We start from the raw sequence: 16,728 nt of genomic DNA, 5'->3' as shown, positions 1-16,728 counted from the left end.
ATACCAAAATCTAAGTGAGCCTATATACAGACAAACATTATGTCACTGCTTTGCCAAGCCAGATCAAATGCCAGTTTCCTACTGAAATAGAAATCACTGATGTCAATTCTAGGCATTTTCTTAGTCCCAATAGTGATGTCATAGACAAAATTAGTAAACCTAGGGAGGCACTTTCTTCCTAGGACTTTTGTGACCCTGTTAGAGAAAGAAAAACAAGCGATCTGGAAAAAAATTGCATTAGGCATATGAAAGAAGTAGGTAGCTCAGACTTTTTAGTTGAACAAAGAGGAGCTTAAGAGATAAGAAAAAGGGTGTGGGCTGTGGTAAAGATCCAAGAATGAGTGCAATTAATCACACAATAATTTGCCAGCTTTAATTTTCAATCAAAATTTATGTATTCTCAATACATTATCATTACTCAGCAAGTCAAAATGTTCCAACTTTTTTTTTTTTTTTAATTTGCTAGCAATCAGTTTACACACTGTGAAATGAGAAATTGACCATTCATCTTGATGGCAAAATTTTAAAATAAATATCATACTTTCCTCTAGAATTTTCAGAAAATACAGAAGATAAGAGAACTGAAGAATGTTGGGAATGTCTGAGAGAGCAAATTCCATTATGTGGTACAAAACCCATTCATTTTAAAACCGTTTTCATTTGCAAGAATAAAGTTACACCAAACAAAATTGTTATTTTAGTATTCAAGGGAAGCCAACAAGGATGTAGTATGGTATCTTTCTGCTAACAGAAAGAAGTGGGCATCAAAACCTCATCTTTCCTAAAGGTGATGTGTTTGAGACTGATTCCTGAGAACATTTAAGTTGACGGATGCGTTTCCACCAACATTCCCAGAAGAACAGGGATGGTGAAGGAAAAAGAATAGAAAACAGAGTTACTTGCAGCTTTGGTAACCAGGGAGACAGGTATACATAAAATTTCAGGATATTTACATATCTAACTGACAGTTAAGGTATAGAAATAGTGTCTTCAACCTAGGTTTACATGAGAGCGAGTGTCAAGCTGTTTATTGTGATTTTTCATTCTAGTTTGAAAATCTTGTGTATGTAATAATAAAATCTCTATATAAAAAAAAAAACACAGAGGACTGACAATGTTAGCTCACCCTAGTCTCTTAAAAATGCACTGCTGAATTTCAACCTGTTAAAAATATAGAAGTAATTCATTTCTTACAGTGAAAGCTGGCACAAGAGTAGCGAATGACAAATCTAAATTACAGCTCCAATAGAAAAACACCAACAGAATTTCACCATTATGCAGTATATCTGGCAGTAGTTGCCTAGCCAATCAGCATACAATCTCTGTTCCTGATAGGGGGGCATAATGAACATGGGGAGTTATTATAGACAAATCAGTAAGAAATAAGACTTCATTAGTTTTACTTCTGAAAGAGCAACTTACTAGAAGTCTAGAGTGCTAACAACATCTTTCCTTTTCAAAGTTGCTCAGCCACAAAAGCCTAGTAAGTGTACGTGCATACAGCAGGAGGTAAGAACACTTCTGGATTGCATTCAAAACCCTATGCCCCACATCTTCATCTACGTTCTAATTAATTTTATATACAGCACAAAATATTACTTAGCTCTTCTTAACTCTTCAAAAAGCTACTTCCCTGGCCCCCAAAACTATGATTTTGAATTCATGCAGCTCGGGTACACTGGGCATTGTGATCCTGAGTAACTCCTACTTTCTGTTGTCAAGATACGGTGGAAGAATTCCTGCTTATCTTGCATGGCTACATTAGTCCATTCTCTTAATTCTTCCCTTACTGCAAGTTGTTGCCAGAATCTTTGGAGAACATGAGTTCGATATTTAAAATCTCAGTAAGTTGCCTCAGCTGCTTATCAGAGACAGCACAGCAGGCCCAAGTATTCCTCTGGAAGGCTAACTCAGATTCGGTCTGTATGATGCTTATAACGTGACTCATCACCTGCTCACTAGAAAAGAGAAAAGACTGTTTGTGCTGCAAATGTAGTCAGGACTGCACAGTATTTCCTCTGTTGCCTTGCAACGGTCTATACTGATTCCTAAAGGGGGAATAAGGCTTTGCACTTGGCTCCTTTCTATCATAATCATAATTCTAAATGCTTGGACTTACTTGCAAATTTATAACACGCAAGAGGGAAGATACGATGCAAGTCGTATGTTCTTGTATAATATAGTTTCATGGTTCCAAATATTCCTACTTCAAAAGGCTGCAGCACCTTCCTTCTCTGCAATGCAGTTCAACATAAATAGGCAGAGATTTTATTTCACAAATAAACAGCTATTTAGATGCTATTTTTAAATAAAAAAGGAAATTTAAAGTGACATATGCATTAAGATTAGAAGAAATTATCTGGTAAAACTTCAAGTTATTATTGACAAACGTGAAAAAAGAGATACAGCATATTCTTCAACGGTAATTTACAGACATACAGATTTAAGTATAATACAGCCTAAAAGGAATCTTGAAGATCAAGTAGGGACACTGCATGTAGATAAAATGGGCCATTCAAATTTTTACAAAACCTCTTCCAAAGGTCTGCATGACTACTCAATCCATTTTCTCTTCTTGGAAACTATCTGCATTATTCATGTAGTTTTCAAGATCATCATATCTCTGCAAATAAAATAAATCCTGTATTATTTTATCCAGGTTTAATAATGGAATTAAAGATTGCATTTAGTGTTTTTCTTCAATCCATAATTAGAATGCCAATAACAATTCAGAAGCAAACATATGTGAGGGCTTGCTAAATGCAACCGTACTCCATGTTGTCTTAAAGTAGTCCATGAAGTGTTTTTGAGCAAGTCAAAACACTTGAACATAAACAGCAGAGTAAAACATTCTTGCTGAACCTCCTGTTAATTTATCCGGTCTTGATAAATTACGGGTTGCGCTTGTCGCGTTGTTGCTTTCAAATGGAACAGACACTGTGCCGCTGCAGAAAAGCTTAATGTCGTAAGTCAACAAAGTCTATGTGAAAACAGTGGCATACCACTGTTTGAGAGACTGGGCCAGCATAGCTGGATGAATGGTTGAACTAAATTATTATTATCAAAACCTAACAATTCAAAAATGATTCATCAATTAAGCCAGAAAATTCATCTCAGCTGGCTTCCTTTTATCTACTGCAAAAGGATACATCAAATAACTCAGTCATACCTTCTGAATCCATCCACTGCCGTCCAACTGGCTGAAAAGCCGCTCTACTGTGTCTTTGACTGGTTCATCCTCAACATCATCCAACTCAGCAACAGAGCTGCAATCCACGTACAACTTGTATTTGAAGTGCTTCAAATCATGATAAACTCTTGTACGATCTGCACACACTGTGCCAACCTTCAAAACCTAGAGCAAAGTGAACAAATCATTTTCTTAGAACAGTGATTATCTCGACAATCTGAAGAATGGCTAAAGTCACTCTAGTAAGATTTTTCTGAATAATGAAATAAACAGAATGACACTACGTGCATAAGAATGGAGTAAAAACACGTAGTTTTCACAGTCATGGCAGAACTATTTTTGAACAGGCAGATAGCCAACAAGTCTATGCAATCGCAGCTTATCAGCACTGTTTTCTTGCAAAAGCTGCACACAACTACGTTTATAAGTGGTAGTCTTTCATCTCTGTAATCTCCTGGTGGAGCTTTGTAACAAAATCACTAGCATTTTAGAAAAACAGCATACTGTGAAAGCAGAGGAAGACAGATTATTTGATGACTTTTGTTTTAGATGTAATACATTTACATGTAATACTAGGGACATAAAACACCAACTCTAGCATTTTGTAGACTAAATAATACACAGTCTGGCTTCAATAAAAATAAAAGATGAAAATTTAGGTTTTATATAATACAAATGTTAGTCTGTAACGTTCTGGGAAGTACAGCTAGTCAATAATGCTGCAGAAACCAAGGCTCTGCATCTCCCAGTTATTACCAGTTTTAATTCCACAACCTTCACGCACAACACAGAACTGTTTTATTTAACAGTTTTCTTTATAGCAGTGTTTATATGTAAAGAAATGTAAATACATAACTAGAGCATGGATTACAGTAGACATATAATCAGCAGTAACATTAAATACAGGTACATATTTGGACATATTTTAACCTCAGATTTTATAGAAAGATGTCATGCAGTGAAAGTCTTTACCTTAAAATACTAATAATATATTGGTTACAAGAATCTTCTGCAATCTTAAGTCTTCACTAAGAATATGTGAAATCGGGCATGTGAGGAGGGAAATGGAGCCAAACTTCCTCTGTATTTAAGGACATCTTGCATTTCACAGAAATAAATTTTGTATCATTTCCACAAGAGAAGAAGTTTAAATACATACAATGGCAAATCAGAAGAGGAATCCATCCCCTGTAAATGACCCAGAGGTGCACTGATTACTACTTCAACCCATAGATACAATAAAGCCTATCAGGTAAGAAATCTACATCTGGCTGGTTTTTGGAGGTCAGGTTTCCTCTTCCCCTGCTCCCACCCCACAAGGCAACAAAATTAGTACATCTACATAAAGAAATGCAGCTCTTGATACATACAGGAGAAACTGATTTAGTGTTACAGTCCTCCAAGGGCAGCATCATTTTGGATTGAGTTGTTTTTGTGAGTAAGAGGGAGGTAAATGGCTAAAGGTCAAAGTTCCTCGATCAGTAATGCAAGCTGAGATTTGATTGCTATTTTAGATTTAACTAACCATATTATATAGTTATCCATAGTATAAATTGCAAGATTTTATCTTCTGAAACACAAAGGTAGCACCTTTTATTGCTGCCATTGGTAATAATCTGAATAATCTTTTAAAATATGAGCAAGTTACATTTTAATTAACACTTACACCTCAAATTTTCTGTAAGCTTGTAATGCATGACCAAATTGCATCAGTAAGCAGTCCCAAAAAAACATGTGACCTACTTGTACAACCTGGCACTAGTAGTAACTATTTTGTTGGCAATGACAGTTACAGTAAAACATATTTAGTTTACAAAAGAAGTCTGATCAATTCTTAAATATATTAACTAGTAGCTCAGCTGATACAAACAGGTGTAATATCATCAAAGTCAATGGAAACACACTCACTTAAAAAGCTTTTCATCTAAGCAACAGCAAATGAATATTAATTGAAAGTTAAATTGGCTTGAGATCAAAAGTTGCTATTACTACCGTTCAGCTCGCTAATGATTACATATATGTACCTAAATGCAGCCCTGTTTTCATACCCACACCAAAACTGAAAAGCTAAGGCTTATGATTGGCACTATAGGTACTTCTGAGGTGCAAGACATACCCACCAGTGCATAACCTTGATTTATTCATGTTTCCAGAAGTACAATTTCAAATACCGAAACAATCAAGAACTGAACTGTGGTGTTTCATAGAACATTTGAGAACCTTTCCAGTATCCCAAGCAACGAGGTGTAGTATTTGGAACGTTATTTGACCTACAATAGGAGCTACCATTCTGCATTAGACTGAAAGTCTGCCTGGCTCAGTTCTTCCCTTTGAAAATAGCCAGCAGGAGATACTTAGGAAATAAGTATAAGAAGCAGGTCAAACACAGGATGATCATGACATTACTAGCACTCCACAGTTAAGACATTCTGTATCATCCTGGCTATCATGTTCCACAGCATGGAAGAAGCTTCCCCAAGAACCTGTCTAATCCCTTTTGGGACCCACTTGTACTTTTGGCCTCCAAAATATCTTGTGGCCATGAGTTTCATCGTTTATTTATGGACTAGGTGCAAAGTGTTTCTAGGTTGGAGAAGTGCCAGAGGAAAACAGTTAACTATCACATAATCTTATTATGCATTGTGCTTTTAAAGCAAGAAAGATTGTCTAAAAATACAACGCTATTTCAGAATGCAGCTTTGGAAAGAATCTCAGTACTGTACTCATTCTAATTTTTTCCCTTCACATTTCTCATTGACTGTATCCTAATGCTTAACTTATCTACTCAAGCTGGCTGCACCAGCCAAAGTTGTGTTAAATCACTTTATATGGAATGCAGGAGCGTAGCTTAACAGTAGTACAAAATGTAATGACTGAATTCATGTCCTTTAAGCATAGCTATAAGGGGAAATAGAAAATCAAGACTGAGAATAGAAAATACAGTGCACAATACCAGTGACACGGGCACCAAAAAGCATATAGACACCTATAACTGGACTGCTCAGTTCTCTCTGACTATGGAGGGATCAGAATCGGCAGCTGCGCACAGAACAATCTTTGGAAGCCTAAGCAAAACTGGAACAGCTGTTTCTCTTCAGGCCTACTGGCAAAGCAGAATACTTCAGAGATGAGAGAAAAGGAAAACTTTATGCAGAAGAAGAGAGTTGGAGGTCTGTTTTTGTTCTCTCACCATCTACTTCTCTCAGGTATTTTCAAATAAAACTTTAGAAAGAATCTAGCTGTGTATTTCCATCCAATTTGATCCATCAGTGCTGAACGGTCTTCTCTTTCAGTTAATTATTTTCTGGAAGTGCCAGTTTCACATAACTCCACTTACCCTCCCCCTTCTTTTTTTTTTTTTTTTCTCTCAACTGAAAGGACATGTTGATCAATGCATTGCCAGCAGAACTTCAAAGACTACTTGAGAACAGAACCTTTAGCTGGCTAAATTACAGGTCACTACAGGAATATGAACCTTGCATAAGAAAGACACTACTAAAAATTACCGCAGATTGCTCTCTCCTCTGGGTCTGTTCTACAGCCTCTGAGCAATACTGAGCATGCACATAGCTAGCACCCCAACATATGCTGGGCTATCCAGACTAAAAAAAATTCTCGTCTTCTACTCTTGAGCAGAAAAGGAAAACAATGAACTAGCAAGTTAACTTCAAAATTTATAGGACATTTCAAGATTTTTTTTAAAGTGCAAAATAGCCAGTGCTTTATGCGGCAGAAAATATGGACAGCAGCGAGCGGACGGTTGCTGTTATTTCTGGGGTTAAACTGAAAGTTGAGTAAAGATTAAATTCTTGTGCTATTTCACTTACTATTTCTGCTTAGGTGAGGCACATCCTTCCCACGAAAATCTGATTTATAAAGTAATGAACTACATTACAGATCCAGACGTAAGGAAGAATAATGACTATACGCATGAACAGTATGTATGGTGTACTGCAGTATTAGTACCAGGACAATTTCAAAGCCACCTTGTCTCCCCACATCCTAAGGACCTACTGTTTTCCTTCAACAAACTAGGGGAAAAGCCTTGCTGGAATATCCTAGCCCTGTTAATTTTCATGCACATGCAGAGTCATCAAAATTGAGAATTAGCAAGTAACGCTCATAAGTTTTTGTAATCTGTTTAAGAGAACCGACGGCACAGATTTTTCTAGATTATGCATTACGCATAGAGGCTAATATGACGACGCCATAACGACAGTCACACTGACATTCCTCAGATCTCTTAGCTGGAATATTTACAGGGATGCAAATTTGGCCTGAGCTTTAGTAAGGAGAGTTTCACCTTATTGTTATGTATGAAGTATTGTTATATCCCATTCCAAAACATGCTATGAATACATATTGTGCTAACATTTTTTTTTTCTAGGAAATGCTATGAAGAACTTCAGCTGTATTCAAAAATTCTTACTCATACAAAGCAAAGGATTTCACCTGCTACACATCCTTGAAAGGGAAGAAACTCGTAACTTGCATAATAACTTGGGATACAACTGCAGCAATATTTTGTACTTGACAAATTGTGTGCATTTTGAGTTTATACTAAGAGGTGATGAACATCCAAGGTCTTAAAATTCAAGATTTTCAAAAGTCTCAGTTGTGAATTACAACAAAATTGACCGCTCATTCATCTAAAGCGACTGCCTAGTGCAACATTACCTAACAATCTGAAAGATGTTTTTCATTCAGAAAAAAAAATTCAATTCACAATGTCCTGGTAAAGACAACGGACAGAGGAGGATGCAAGATTGTCTGAACAGAAACACTTTCCAATTTGGATAAGTTGTTCTGATAATGCAGCAGTGAAAAAAAGGCCCTAATAGAACATATTGTACTACATTAAGAACAAGTCTTCTCAAAATAAGATTAACAATTTATAGTGTCAATGCAACTGAGATTTCAAGATACTTTGTCCTGGGTGCATGGCTACATGGGAAATAGCAGACATGAAAATGTCTAAGGAAGGAAGCAGTAAATCCTGACAAGGGCCACACTGGGACTATGAGAATTTCTGACAGTGGCATTACTATGCTTAATCTAGGGCAAAGGAGAACAGATGTAGTGCACGCACACAGGCTCCAAATTCTAGAGTAGGAGGCATAGAATTAGAAAGCCTACTGACCCTCTAGAACAAAACTTATTTGCAGCAAGGTAGAAAACAAAATCATTCAATGGAGATGATGGTCCATTATACAGAAAGCTACTTTTGCAACACTTCTGAAAGCTGATCAATGCAAGGCTCCTGTTGGGAAAGCCTTAAGGGCATTATAGGCACACACAAAGGTGAAGGGCTTTCCAGTGATGTAATTTAAATGGAAAAGCATTCTGGTATCTAAAATAGATGTAAACCTAAAGTAAGTGTCATTCCTCATTTAAAGCATCAGATTCCTGGCACAAGGAAATAGGATCTATTTAAGACTGGGGGAAAAAAAAGTCATAGCATTTCGCAGGTATTTGGTAAAAACCAGGAATGCCAGGCACATTCAGAGCGTTGCTCAGTTTCTTTAGTATGACAGCTGATTTTTGCTAAGATATGCATCCTCTATTAATGCTCTCTGACAAAAATCCTACTTTAGAAGTAACAGATGAGTGCTTGCACTAGAACTTAGGTTAGTATGTGAATCTTCATGTGTGCTGTTAGCCTGGTTGATTTCAGGCTGCCTCCTCACCCACCTCAAAGGACAAGCGTGCTGAGTCACATGTGTGTAGGATGCTACTTATGTAGTTCCCTTCTCGCTCTTGATGAGACTCAGACTGTATATTTGAAACATGAGAAAAATTGAGGCAAATGTCAATTTTGATTTGAAGGCAATAGTTATCAATGAACCCTATCACATTTTTGAAATCCTTTATCTTTTTTATCAAAAGGTTCAGCTCATGGTTTAAAACACTTGCTACTACTCCCTGCAGTACAAGTACATGCGCTATAACAGGTACTAACATTAAGTGACAAGACTGGGGAGGAAACAGCACCCCAATCATTGTGATGAAGGCAAAAAGAAAGGCCATAGAAACGTATCAAATTTTTTTTTTTTTGATAAACTTCAGGTTTATTTGAGGATACTTTTTGCAGTCTCTTCTCCAAGGGGTAAGGGGAAGGTGGAGGAACACCTCTATTCTTCCTTCTATATTTCACAGGAAGGAAATCCTTCCTTCCTTCCTTCAAAACCTACTTCCTAGCCAAATCAAAGACTATACTCCTCCAAACTGCAAACCGGTCCTCACATTTGAAAACTGAATAGAAATTCAGACACAGAAGTATAGTAACTCAACCCTTGCCTCTAACATTACAGATATTAGATATGTTGACGGGATTTCTATTCTTCATATGATTTCTTATAACATTTGACAAAGTTTAAAAATAATTATATAGGGTGCTTGTCTGAAGTTACCTGTTTGTCATGTGACATGAAGTCATCTGCTTCCAAAGTTCTACTGTTATAAAGCTTTCCAGACAGCAACACATCAAACTTACAATACCGATTCAATTCACAAGCCTGACAAGACATACTTTTTGGATTTTTCATTATTATGCGAACATCTGGGTAACAATCCACACGCTCCTGAAAAATAAATTTCAAATAACATTAAAGAATCTCCATAGTTAAAGACTGACAAATGCCTGAACAAGCTGCTGAGTACCCTTCATTGCCACAAAATTAGTACAACAGAGACCAGAGGGAATCGAATCCAGTCTTTCAGAATTCAGTTCTGAATATATAGCTTCTCAGTCATTTTCCAACACTGCACCCAGTTGTACTTCAATTAATTTTTTATTCTTCTCCAGAACTAAAAAACGGTTCCTGAATCCAGGCACTTATTTCTTTCTTTCTTTCTTTTTTCTTTTTTGGCAATTGTATCAGTTGGTCTACTTCACATAAATATGCATCTCTACCCTAACTATACACCATTATTAGAGTGATCTTTAGATTACCATAGCTAAAACACTAATACTATTCTATTAATTCACATACAATAACTAGATTACTGTATACTAGCTTCACATTTTTGAGGTTGTAGAAGGTTCATTATAATGTACTGATTTATCTTGGGGTGGGGGGGAGAGAGCAATTTTGTTATAACAGTAAGTCACAAAAAATCCTCAAAAAGGAATCTACTAAGTTAGCAGGAGAAGCATTCACGTAACTGAGAAAAGAATCTCAGTTACCTGAATGTTTACCTGATTATAATCACACAAAATACTTCTGATATTCGTAAGCATAACAACAAGGCACATAAGGTAAAGAGCAGTGAGTCTGTTTAAAAAAAAAAAACAACAAAAAACATAATTATGGTGATTACAGTACCTTGACTGAGAATTAGGGAAGTGCATGGAAATATCTGTCAGCAACAATACGATCTAGAGCACACTTCACTGATTAAAGTGGAAGCTACATACCTTATATCGATCTTTCCAGCGACTTCGAGATACTAAGTTCTCGAGACGAGGCTGAATGAAGCGGTCATCCAAATAATGAAGTGAGGTTAACATATCTTGTGCATACTTCTTTTGTCTTGTTCCATCTGTTCAGTGAGAGTCATTACTAATTTGCTGACCATCTTAGATTGTACGTTTCCTCAAAAACTTTTTCAGGGACATTATAATTCTATGTACAAAGAACTATGGATGACTTCAATAGGTTATTATTGAATACATTTACTACTCATTCAAGTGGTCCATGCATCTTTAATAAATGGATACATTTAAAAGTCTGTATCGCGAGAGCTACACAAAGAAACTCTGCAATCAAGGTCAAGGTGAAAAGCTGTCATCCCAAATGCAGAACCATTTGCTCAATCTCATTCAAAAGCATGGAAAAGAAAAAAAAATATTCTTGCCTTTTGTCCAGTTTATAAAGGGTGTTTATAACGTACAAGGTAGGAGGTTGCAATCAATGAAAACAAACTGCTCCGAGCTGCTTTCCAGCAGAAATTTTGACAATTCTTTTCCCTTTTTTCACTTGTAAGGAACACAGAGACTGAAGTTTGAACTTCAGCAGCACTGTTAGATGCCTATAGTTAGGCAGCATAAATACTTCCAAATACCCAAGCAAAAGAAATAAGTGAGTATGAAAATGACTAAAATTACCACTCCTCCACAATTGTCTCCCAAATATGCGCTGGACTCCAGGAGCTAAACAGAGGTTTCACAGGTTTAGGCCGAATCTCATCAACATATACTGTCCAGGGCTTCAGCATGTACAGACATGCAAATTAAGTCAGTTACCTTCCCTAGTCTTTTAGCAATGCTGTTATCAAAGAAACAAAATAAAAAGGACCACGAGCGAGTGGTCCAGCTTTCTATTTAAAACCAGCTATTTTTAACTACCATAATTACAATTTTTTTTTTTCCAAATATACCTTGCACATACAATTTCAGTAAAAGCCAGCTATACTGAAAGCTTGAGGAGGCTGTGCTAGACCATAAACGAATCACAATAAACAAATTCACATAAAACAAATTTACAAGAAAGAGTAAGCTTGAACTGCAATGGCAAACTAGCCGCTTTTAATTCGAACTAAAAGGTTTACTTGCAGGACTCAAAAAATCCATTCTGTGTTCTAAAAACATGTCACTGTAATGCTAGGCTATGCTCACAGTACATAACATTCTTCAGAAAGATACAACACAACCTCCAACCATCCTTACAGCTGATCTGCTTCCACCTTAGCTATAAGTTGTCAGTCTTGTACAGCAGATACAATTTGAAATAGAAAAAAGCTATTACAACATAAATCTAGTCACAAGATTTTATAGTGAAATTTACCTACTATACTTTATAATCTTGATTTCACTTGCTAAAAAAACAGAAGAAAACAAAACAAAACAAAAAACACCTGAAAGAAATAGTAGTGGTAGATGAAAGACATTTTTAACTCCAAGAATACACATTTTCTGTAGGAAGATTTCCAGTTTATAGTGTGCACTTCAGTTTTTCCATTCTCCCTTATTTCCTGATAACACCAACAACTCCTCTGTCTGGCATTCAGCTGACTCCTTCCACAACCTGACACTGACAGTCCCCTCATTAATCCCATTGCTATGGTGTTTCTGAAGCTATGTGTAAAGTTGTCAATCAGCACCACTAGGTCAAATGCCAAAAAACATCTCCTCAGTAAGAACAAGCCAAGGAGTACTGATTGTAGCTGAAACTTATTTCCCTTACCTCAAAGCATAAATGTTTAGAAAACAATAGATTCAGATATGCAGTAATATTTATAACTACCATTATTTATTTTCCATCAAATTCCTCAGAAGAAGCTACGAGGCATGAGACATTCTGAGAAATCAGTTGAACTCTGCAAGGCTTCCACTGAGATATGTACTTTGAAGTTAATTGTTCCTTCATCCCGGAACTGTTACTACTGCTCAGTAACACAGAAACATTTCCTTAAGTCTCAGAGTAACTTCTGGGCTAAAAAGAATCAAGTCCATATACTTTTCCAAGATTACCCATTTCAGATAAGATTTTCCCAAGGTTACACAGACAAAACTAAGAACAGACCTCAGGAATTTTAACTCTCAATCCCATACTCTAATCGTTAGGCATATCTTTTCCAAGAATAACTGCCTTTGTCCATATAACTTTACACACACTATTATACTATTTAATGTAATATACTTACCATATAATGAGTTCAGAAAAGTGTCATCAATTGCATTTATGAGGAAGGCCTTTACTATTCTTTGGAAGTGTACGTAATGACTACAGCGAGACACTGGGAAGAAGGTAATAAAATCAGGAAAAAAAAGTTAATAATGATAAAATTCCTGTAAAATAAATACTTTTTTCATTAAATTATTTGAGAATTTTAAAATCTTTTAAACGTGGATTTTAAAATAATTTTAATACACAACATCCAAATGCTTATTTAAGATCCTGCTTTTAAATCCTGCTTTTCCCCTCAATGATCCCAAAGACCCCCAAAGAATTTCAGCATGTCCTAAAGTCCCACGTGTCCTTTCATCAGGGAGGAATGCATAGTAAGAAACTTTTACCATCAAACACTGAAAGAAGAGAATAAATTTTTCAAATAACTGCAGGAAATACTGAAATCCAGAGAAGGCCAGGCTTATGGGTTTTTTTCTTAACTTTCTTTCAAATAAACACAATTCTGCTCATGTTTTTACTGGGGAAAAAATACCACAAATGCCTGTGACAACCTATGCTTCCATGGATCAGTACATTCCTGCTTCTAACCAACAAATTATGTAAGAAGAGAGTTAGTGAAAAGTTCTAGTTCGAGTCTCTCTCCTCCAGCCAGATATCAATTTTCACAAAAGTTGTAGCAACCTGATCATCTTGAAAAAAATTCTCTCTCTGTGCAGTTTGGATGAAATTAGCCAATGGATTCAAAAACTCCCAGCGACCTGTGCTCCTAAGTCTCACTTCCATAAAGTAAAAACAAACAAACAAACAAACAAACAAACAAGGCCCATAAAACCCAAAATCAGAACTCCTGATAAAGTAAAGAATGCTATATGCAATTAAAGTGTCAATGAGAATTTTAGGTCACTCCCCAGAACAAAATTCAGATAGAATTAACAGAGCTGCCCTTAAGTGTAAAACAAGATGGAGGATGATCATTTTAGGTCTCAACAGGAATGATTACATTATGGGCAGCCTACTTCACGCTAAATTAGACGAACTCAAATATCTGTGTAATACGGTTCCCCACCCCCTGCAAATTATACCCTCCCTTTAATAAGACATGTAAGGACTGTAAAAGTTTACTGTGGAAAGTAAAATACTTCCAAGACAAATTAAAACCTTTCAGAAATTTCTGCTTTTAAGCTACCATACCCTACTACACAGTATTACTTTGTATTTACAATATATAAATATGTAATACAGCAATACAATCGACATGAGAATATTTAATTGCCACTTATTTTAATCTTACAGTGTGGGACGTAGTATGCCAGCAACTGGCTATTTGATACACCTAGCTCTTTCTGTTGTGGCTGGATTTCGCTCTTTATGTCTTCTGTGTCGTCATCACCTTCATCATCATCAACTATAAAATCTTTCATGCTATCGTCGTCAGTTTCACTATCTTCTGCTGGTGGGAAGGGCAAATCAGAGGGTGATTCCTCCTCTATTTCTACTTCAGCATTAGAATCCTAATCAAATTTTAAAAAAGATTTCAAAAGTAAATTAAGTATTGTCAACATTTGCACAACTTTATATACAAGATTTTTGACCTTCTAACACCATTTGTTCAATCAACAAGAAACAATACAGTTCCAAAAATGCATGATTCTGTACTACATGAATGTTATTCTCAGCTTTAAATCACTCATTTACATGTACTTTCAGTCTATCTGTAGGAATTAAGCTACCTTGAGATCCCTAAGTTACTTCAACAGGTATCTTGCTTCTTGATAAATATCACTTGCTAATCCCTTCACGTGTCTCTCCTTCACGGAAAAAGGGAGAAGTAATGTTAAAGACGCTTTTCCTTTCTGACTATGTAGGGAAGACAGATACCTGCATTCTAAGCTGCTTAGACATCTGAATGCCTGAAAGCGCAAATAAAAGGAAATTCTTAAATCCCCAGTGACGAAAGTTAAACTCAAGTTAATAGTGTCAACAGACAGCATTGTTATCATGTGAATATAAAAAAACCTGTTATATTATGAAGGAATTACTAATCTGTCATTAATAAAAATCAATACAAAATAAAAACCCCACTGACTGATCTCTATTAGCCTTCTTCCCCCACATTCAGAACTTTCACCAAATGAATTTCAAAGATAAAATGCAGACCTCACAACATTCACTATTATAGGATGTCCGAGTAGCTCTTTGTCTTGCAAGTTCTTTCAATTTTGCTAACACTTTCTCTTTCCTATTAGTAGAAATATTTTCTGCAAGGCAGTTTTTATCAGGTTGCTGTTCTTGGGAACTCTCATCTTCATCCATTATACAGTGGCGTTTAGCAAAAACTTTTCTAACAAGGATATCGCTGTCTTCACTTTCATCACTGTCAAACAGTACAGAAGTGCTTGGCCTTTTACGCTTCCCAGGCACGATGTGCTCATCCTCAGCATCCTCTGTTACTGCCCCGTTATGGCTTTTCTTTTCATCATCTGAAAGGCTATTCTTCACAATCGTTTCATCTTTTTCATCTACTTCCTCTTCTGATGTGGCAGATCCTTCATCGTCAGAGGTAAATGACGATTCTTCACCGCTGTCAAGCAAGATGATCTCCCTTTTAGTGCGTCTCCAATCAACTCGGGATTTGGATGCCTGCTCTGTTCCTCCCGTCTTCTTCCTTGTTTCATATCTTTTGGCAGCTGCTTTTATCTCCATTGGAAAGCTGTGAAAATACACCAAAACACACAAACCAGTAAAACACGGTACCTATTATATCATGTCATTTCAAAAAAGTTCAACAGTCTGCACTTTTTACCACGCACATCTATGACCTAATAATATGGATAGAGTCAAACAGAAATCAACACCAAACAAAGCAGCACGTACAATAATTTCAGGAGCACACACCTTACCCAAAACACGTATAAGAGCAAGGGTGCTCACCCCCTGCCCGAATGAACTAGGAAAGTCAGGATTGAAGTGCAGCTAAAGAACCCATCATCCCCCCCCACCCCCCAACACTGGAGGCTTACAGCCGAGGCAGAGAGCTGGACAGAGACCACTCCGCACAGGTTGGCCGGGCCTACCCCCACCCGCCTGCCCCGCCGCAAGACTCGACGCGGCAGAAGGGCCCCCGAGGCGAGGCGAGCCGCGCCCCGCTGCCGCGCCCCGGCCGGGCACGGCCTGCTGGCGGCTCTCCAGAGCGGGCCAGGCCGGGACAAGGAGGGCCCGTCCCCGTACCCCGCTACCAGCAGCTAATGCAGCCATGGCCGCCACCGTGCACGCGAAGCCGCCTCCGCGCCCCCCGCCAGCGGCTCGCGCAGCAGCCGTTACTTTTGCCGTTAACGGCTCCCGCCGTCCCGCGCCCGAGCCCGAGCCGCCCGAGGGGAAGTCACCGCCCCCACGCGCCCCGCGGGCCGCGATTGGCTGCTTTTCGCTGTCACTCAGCCCAGCGCGCGTGTTTACGGAACTGCTCGCGGTCGGGAGGTGTCACGTGGTGCGCCTACGGCTCCTCCGGGCATTCCAGTCTGCGCGCCGTGCTGGCGATGCTGAGGTCCGGGTTCGAGGCCTCCCTCCGCCGCAGGCCGCCTTCCCGTAAAGCACCTCCTTTTCCTTTTGTGTCTCAGTTTCCCGTAGGGCAAAGCGAAAGGCCACGTCTCACATGTCCCACATAGCCTTAGAGTGAGATGGTTCATATGTGATCACATTTCAGCCCAGCCTAGATGTACGGCTGAGGCAAATTTATGCGCTAGTGAGGTACCTGACCGCCCCAGGGAGCCCGCCAAGAGCCCCCAGCCAGTTGTTATGGCTGCAGGTCACCAAAAATCAGCCAAATCTGGGGCTTCCCCTGCTCAAAAGCAGTTCTTCAGAGTTGCCAGTGATCTTCTCCATTATCTTGGGGGCAAACCCAACAAATTT

The 16,728-nt window shown here is 38.0% G+C and overlaps 1 protein-coding gene across 16 annotated transcripts; it reads right to left on the bottom strand.

Moving 5' to 3' along the window:
- Positions 1–351: 351 nt before the first annotated feature.
- On the bottom strand, positions 352–16,234 carry CCDC82 (coiled-coil domain containing 82). 16 transcript variants are annotated; one of them, XR_011138717.1, is made up of 9 exons: positions 16,059–16,173; positions 14,980–15,532; positions 14,114–14,333; positions 12,836–12,928; positions 10,608–10,732; positions 9,601–9,771; positions 4,163–4,378; positions 3,170–3,355; positions 352–2,623 (listed from the first exon to the last, which is right to left on the bottom strand). XR_011138717.1 is itself a non-coding variant. In XM_068930412.1 (9 exons), the coding sequence occupies exons 2-9, from the start codon at positions 15,523–15,525 to the stop codon at positions 2,558–2,560; spliced, it is 1,488 nt and encodes a 495-aa protein (XP_068786513.1). In that variant the 5' UTR covers positions 15,526–15,532; positions 16,144–16,233; the 3' UTR covers positions 352–2,557. The 16 variants fall into 16 exon arrangements, 14 of the variants coding, with proteins under 14 accessions (XP_068786513.1, XP_068786509.1, XP_068786514.1 ...); XM_068930412.1 differs by lacking the exon at positions 4,163–4,378 and adding an exon at positions 8,882–8,962 and having other exon boundaries at positions 16,144–16,233; XM_068930408.1 differs by lacking the exon at positions 4,163–4,378 and adding an exon at positions 8,882–8,962 and having other exon boundaries at positions 352–2,234; positions 16,144–16,233.
- Between the last annotated feature and the right edge of the window lie 494 nt (positions 16,235–16,728).

The sequence above is a fragment of the Struthio camelus genome, chromosome 1, assembly GCF_040807025.1.
Source record: "Struthio camelus isolate bStrCam1 chromosome 1, bStrCam1.hap1, whole genome shotgun sequence".
Taxonomy (NCBI): domain Eukaryota; kingdom Metazoa; phylum Chordata; class Aves; order Struthioniformes; family Struthionidae; genus Struthio; species Struthio camelus.
This window is presented reverse-complemented; position numbering and strand designations above follow the sequence as displayed.